The 7210-nt window shown below is 31.2% G+C and overlaps 1 protein-coding gene across 1 annotated transcript; it reads right to left on the reverse strand.

Moving 5' to 3' along the window:
- Window positions 1-40: 40 nt before the first annotated feature.
- LOC146917360 (rhazimal reductase 1-like) lies at window positions 41-2729 on the reverse strand. The gene is made up of 4 exons (XM_085719191.1): window positions 2361-2729; window positions 1379-1625; window positions 645-824; window positions 41-481 (listed from the first exon to the last, which is right to left on the reverse strand). Exons 1-4 carry the CDS (start codon window positions 2723-2725, stop codon window positions 257-259), a joined length of 1017 nt encoding a protein of 338 aa, XP_085575317.1. The 5' UTR covers window positions 2726-2729; the 3' UTR covers window positions 41-256.
- Window positions 2730-7210: the final 4481 nt, after the last annotated feature.

A 7210-nucleotide genomic window follows, 5' to 3' on the forward strand; every position in this document is an offset into this window, starting at 1 on the left:
GTTCATACCAATAAACACAAAGCAATCATCATATCATATATGGCTCGAGAATAAAAACTTTTCTTTATTTGAAGTTGGAACAAATTATGCAGAGCCACATTAACTAAGGCTACACATATGAATGTCACACTCACATTCTTGCTCAACTCAAGGTCTCAAACAAATACACTTGTGAAGTAGGAGAAGCTAATACATAATAGTTTTCAAATCATGAACTTTATTTTCCAACAACATAGTTAGGACTTTGAGAGAATTTTCAAACATCTCCATCCCAAAGTTCTTCTAAGGTCTTGCATGATCCATTTTCAGATAGCCACATGTCTCCTAAGTATTGCCGGCGCTGTGGAATCTGCTTAATCTTCTCTAAATCATCTTCACTCAACTCAAAATCAAATATTTCAAGGTTTTGTGTCATCCTCTCCTTGTTAAAGCTTTTAGCCATTGCACTTGACCCTATTTGGTACACCCATCTAAGTGCAACCTGCAAATGAAATCATAATGTGAGTATCATGACATGAATTAATATAGCAACACTATATGTTCGCTATAGCAGAAATGTCGTAACTCGTAGGGTTGAACAAAATAACAACCACTTTTATCATATACATGACCATTTATAAACATGTTTTATAATGTTAAATTACCTGAGCTGTAGTCTTCCCTTTAGCAGCTGCTATGTCTTGAAGAATTTGATTCTCCACGACAGCGCCTGAACCCCAAGTTACCTTATAAGCTCCAAGAGCTGACCAGGCACTAACATGAATTCCCTTCTCCTTGCAAAATTCCCTCAATTTCCCTTGCTGCCAAGAAGGATTCATCTCCACCTGAAAAAAAAAAAACCAAACATTATAATCATTAGTACGAGTGTTCATTTATGGTTCAGAAAATGAGAAAAACTGAACCATCATAACAGTTCGATATAATTGAACTGAACTTTAAATGGTTCGTACCAAACTGGTATAAATGTTCAGTGTACTGGTTTAGTGGTTCCGAAACGGAACCATCTTTACAAAAAAACAGAACTGTATTTTCCGAACCAAAGTTATTCTTTGTGAACCGAATTGTATCAAATTGTTATTTTCCTAGGCAATACCAAATTGCTATTATTAACTGATAATTAGGACTATTGAAAACAAAAACTATAAATTGAACCAAATCGAATATTAGAATTATTTTAAAAAACAAAAAACCGAACTGAACATCACAGTAATGAATAGTTCACGAACTGAGTTGAACCGGACTGATTCAGTTTAGTTCGTCAATTCTGTCAGTCACGGCTCAACTTTTTTCTATTTAATTCAACGGTTCATTCTATTTTTAGTTTTTTCTAACAACCCTAATCATGTACAAAAATAGGCGATCTCATTATAATACATACCTGATTCACTGCAGGGGTGATGGTAGCAGTTTCCAAGAGTTTAGTCAATTTTTTGGTACCATAATTGCATATGCCAATAGACTTTGCTAAGCCTAACTTATAACACTCTTCCATTGCTTTCCATGTCCCTTCTATATCAAAGGGAAGTAAATCTTCTTTGGTAAATATGACAGGGTTTTCAAGATCATGTCTCAGTCTTACTGGCCAATGAATCAGATAAAGATCCACATACTCCGTTCCCAGTTTTCTAAACAACATTGTACATAGAAGTTACACAAGGATTTAAGGAACAATAATGGTAAGAAAATAAATGTGTAAAACAAACCCTTCAATTTATTTTTTTTGAGTTAATCCTCCAATTGTAGGGTAAAAAACCTTGGTAATTTGGATTTCCATCAAGGGATAAGTAAATTCTAACCAAAGACTTTTCCTAAGAAGCTTGAACTCTGATTCGCCCATACAATTCGTCTGATACTCATTAACCAATTGAGTTCAATCACATAGTTACAAATCTTTTAACTTTGACGCAATATTATATGTTTCTACATTTATTTACAAAGTTATCCAATTGTTTTCAATTTTTTCCCCTTTTTAAAGATTTGTAAAAGAAAACATCGAATGAAAATAACTTTCTTATACAAAATCCACGTGAGTTGGTATGGTGGTGTTGGGTCGGACCTTAGAGTGTGCTCCTCTAACTAAAGTTTAAATATGTTTTTGACCCTCATAGATAAACCACATTTCACTCTTAGTTAATTTAAAATAAAAAAGAATTTGATTATTATGTTCTGTTACTATACAATTATTTTACACATGCATTCAATGTTGTGTTTCCACGTCAATTAATAAATATGACAACTTATGCATAAAAGATAGAGAATGAAAACAGAAAAGCTAATTAAAAGATAAAGTAAAGCTAATTACCATTAGCTTGAACAAAAAAAACTAAAGAATGAGTTTATGGATTTAATTTATAGCTTACTTTAATGTGGTCTTGAGAGCTGGAACAATAAGATCATAATCTGCATCAGTGTTCCATGGCTTGGAAGTGATGAAAAGTTCATCTCTACTCTTAATAAGACCTTGTTCTAAAGCTTTTGCCACAGCCATGCCTATAGCCTCTTCTGTTCCATAGACAGAAGCAGAATCGAAATGGCGATAACCAACTTTGATTGCATCAACAAAGATAGAAGCAAGAACATCATTTGATGGACGATTGTCTACTGAAGTTCCCATTCCTATGACTGGCATTTTGTGTCCTGAGTTTAACAACACTTCTGGAATTTTGTTTCCTGCCATGTTTTTCTTTCTTCTTGTTTTTTTTCTTCTTTTAGCTTTACAAAACATGCATGATTGGCAATTGGTGGCACTTCATCTATATAAAGTGGTTTGTGGTGATATGTGGTGGTGGGAAAAGTGAACAATATTATTTTAAAGGATAAAAGTAGTTTGGGTGTGAAAGGTAAGTCATTTTAACTATCTATGAAAAACTGACACTTTGGATTGAAGACATGTTCGACGCGGCATCGAAACATATAATTATATTCAATATTTCTATCTTTTCAAATTATTATCGTTATTAACGTGTTAATATCGTAACACTTTATAATTTACTATTCATAAGAAAATAAATGATTGGTTTTACATATTTATAACATTTTAGAATTGGGTTGGATATAATTCAACTTTTGAAAGATAATATGTAAAAAAATATTCAATCATTTATGTAAACGTCTATAGCATTTGTTGGCATCTATGGTGATAGTTTGTCCTATAATTGCTTTTTTGTTTATTATGAAGCTGCTTTAATTTAAAACAATGAAACAAAAAGTTGATAATGGCTCTTGAGGCACCTTTGAGATATTATGTTGTGTCTTAGGACATTTGGTATGTCGTTATTGGTCCACGTTCCTGGTTATATTGCTTGGGGTAACTATCAAACAAAACTCGAAATTGACATTACAAATAGACCAGTTATTGTACTTTTAAATTTGACGTTTTTTTTTTTTATTTTATTTGAAGAATTTAAATATGAGGCTCTGCATTATTTTTTGTATACCATCACGTGCATAAAAACTGATTACATATGTAATATATAATTTTAAGGCATGTAATATCTTGTCAATAAAAAAAAATTAAGGCATGTAATATTATAATTTTAAGGCATACAAAAGCGTCCATTTGCATTATGTAATTTACTAATTTTTAAATTATTAAAATAATAAAAATAAATTATATATATGCAGGATATATTATTATTTGTAACCAAAAAAAAAGTTAAAGTAACAAAAAAAAAAGGATATATTAGTATTTGTAGCCATTGTTTGCAATAATAAAAATTACAAAAAGGAAAAATGATAACGTAAAAAGGTTGTCCTCCTTTCAAAAAAAAAAACGTAAAAAGGTTGTCCTGATGGGTTCACTTAAATACCATTTTGTGTCCACTCGTTGAGATATTATTTGAGATCATTGGTTCTTGTTTAAAATCCAAGTCTATTTTGGATTAATTTCTAGTTTACATATTTTATTAAAAGAAATTTATAATTCTTTCTTCACTTGCAAAAAAAAAAATTTATCGTTTAATCAATTTATAACGAGATACTTCATCCGGTGAAAGAAATAAACGAGATACTTCAAATAGTCTAATTTTAAGAAATTAATATTTTAAAATGAATAAGTGGAGAATTTGTTGTTTGAAACCAGATACTTGCATCACAAATTCACAATATCTCGTTATTGTCAATTGAGTCATGTTCAGGAGAACAATACTATTTAATTTAATCTCTAAAAAATATAGACAAATTTTATTTGAAAGAGAATATATACGCATAGCCAAAATAAATTCTTAAAAGATTAAAAAATTTCAAAAATGATTTATAATAATAAGATCTATATATGTTGTACCTAAAAAAGAACATTACCATATGTACATATTAACTTTATGCACAATTTATGAATCTAAAACTAATAGTTATAAAAATGCTTAGCATTGACAATTCAAAAACTTATAATTAATTTTATTTAAACAGAAATACATAGAAAAATAATTTGTAAGATATTATGTATTCAAGAAAAACGTCAAAGTTGTTGGTTTGTCAAGTGTGAGTAAAAATTTTATATTAAAAGAAAAAGTGGGTATGTTGAGCATCATATAAGTGAAATGACATATGTGTTCAATGTCTTAATTAGGTTGTAGATGAAGATGTGGTATTCAAGCCGCTTATGTGGTTACTCTTAGTTATATGTGGGTATCCATCATTCTCTTCTCAAGATCCAACATATTGGTTACTCTTAGTTATGTGTGGTTACTCTGGTATCAAAAGTCTTATTGACAATATTAGTGAGAGGGCATGCTCCATTAATGTTGTGAGGCAATGGGTGTTCAAGTATATATGGATTGAAAAACTACTGCTTGAGGAAAGATTGTTTCCTAGTGTAAAGACCTCACACTAGATGAAAAGAAAAAAGATTAATGTTGAAAATCATATAAATGAAAAAATATGTATACTTCGTACCTTCCCTAAAAAAAATGTATCCTTAGTACCTTAGGGTTTGTTTGAATTTGGGGTATATGATAGGATAGAATGGAATATAACAAGCTACATAGTTTAAAAACATGATTTTATATATTTTTTTCATACAATTTCACTTTATTTTATCATAAAATCATGAATTCAAACATGTCCTAAATGTTTGGATGAGTCAGATATGGTGTCTACGCTATATAGTGTAATAACAATAGATTGATCAAAGTTTTATGTTATTTTGATTTCTTAAGCAAATGATCAAATATTTGATCAGTGGAAACTTTATACCTAAAACTTAAAAAGAAAATAAATAAATATAAATCTTGATAATTCTATAAGTTTAATTTCTCTTGCAAAATAGACTAATATGTGGGCCTGGAATAGATAAAATACAAACCACAAAAGGTTGGAATAGTGCTGACAAAAAAAGGGTCTCGGCATATCACTTGGAGTGCAATAACTTCAAAAAGCAAACAGACATTGGCACAATATAATGGAGGGGTAGAAGCACGTGAAATGTTATGATTTTACAGAGAAAATTATTGTATACACTTCTAACAAGACTGAAACATAGTAAAAAAAAGGCGTAAATGTCCATCGACAGTTAACTGTCGTCGGTTAAAATTCATCGACAATTAACGGTCGATGAGGTTATATTGATAAATTATTGATGTTACATTATTTTTTTACAGACCGGGTGGGCGAGGGTGGAGATGGGTAAAAGAGGGAAGGGTGACTTGATTTATGTTTCTTTTAAGGACAAGCAATGGAATGTTCAAACTTCAAACCTCTCAATAATGCGAGGTTAAAGGAAGTGATGACTTAATGGTCTAAAGTTCAAGAGTTTAATTTATATGTACTAGTACAAAAGTTTTACATATCTAATATGTGTTGGCATATAAATTAATGAAGCATGAGAAACCAAGTATTTTTAACTTGATAAATGAAACTTGATAAATGAAACACATTAGTAGATACATGAATAAAACTTTTGTAGGTACGGTTACAATATATATAAATTAAACTAAAAAAAACTAGGATTGAGCATTAGAACCGAACCCGCCCATAACCCGTCTAAACCGTCACATGTTTTAATTAAACGGGCGGTTCGGGTCGGTTGTCGGGTTTAGAAACTGAAGAAACTCGAGTATACACGGTTTCCCATGGTCGGCTGCGGTTCTTGAACTTGAAAACCATCGGTAGTTGTAACCGACCGAGCAGGAGGCAAACATAAACGTTTTGAGACTCTCAAAAGTCTTATGCACACAAACCAACCACACTCAGTGACACAATAATTTAATATTGTGTTTTAATCTGTGAGGCCCAGATACGAGATACGATACGGATACGATACTGCACCGATACGTCGATACGGGAAAATTTCAAAAATCAAGATACGATACGGCTGGGATACGTTAATAAAAAAATTATATAATTAAATGTACAATATAATTATAACCATTTTTTAAATATATAAATATATTAACAAACCAGTCATAGGCTCGTAGCACATCAACATAAAAATAAATAATATTGACGATTAAGAGAGTGATGATTAGTCAATTACATGCACAATATATCCCAAAAAGAGCACCATAAGTGCTATACTATATTCAAAAGGAACATTGTTAGTGTTATACTTTATCGATCCAAAAAAGAAGCACTATACTCAAGAGTTAAGTTATTTTAGTTAACATTAATTGGAAAGTATTAGGGCAGGTATCGGTGCATGATAATTATCAGATACTCTCCTGATATGTATCGGGAAGTATCGGATAATTATTTTTTAAAAAAATAAAATTTAATATTCGGATACTCTCCTGATACGTATCGGGAAGTATCGGGCAGGTATCGGTGCAGGATACGCAGGGGATATGATATGTCATCCATTTTGAAGTATCGAGGCTTCACATGTTTTAATACTCACAAAAAATGAGAGGTATGCAAAGAAGACAGTCCACGTGACTTGAAAGTAGAATGATAATAATAAATATTGCTACTATAATTTTTTATTATTGTTATTATCCAAAACTAGGTAACATGTTTGGATCTTTCAATTTCCAGTAAGAAGAACAAGTTTATCTTCTCCAAAGTAATGGCTAATAAAACCACGATGTCTCCATCACCACCTATATGGAGAGAATCACTCTACTACATGTCTTGGGTCCTCGCTCGTAATCACTCTAGCTGGCTTGGAGAAAATCACTCTAATTGAGAATCAAAGAGTTGCTTTAGATCATACCCATTCTCACTTTCTGTTTTCTTTTTCTTTGATGCAATCCGTCCACCTCTTTCGTCTGGTGCT

The sequence above is a fragment of the Medicago sativa genome, chromosome 6 (genome assembly GCF_051527215.1).
Source record: "Medicago sativa cultivar Bolivia chromosome 6, Bolivia_mono, whole genome shotgun sequence".
NCBI classification, from domain to species: domain Eukaryota; kingdom Viridiplantae; phylum Streptophyta; class Magnoliopsida; order Fabales; family Fabaceae; genus Medicago; species Medicago sativa.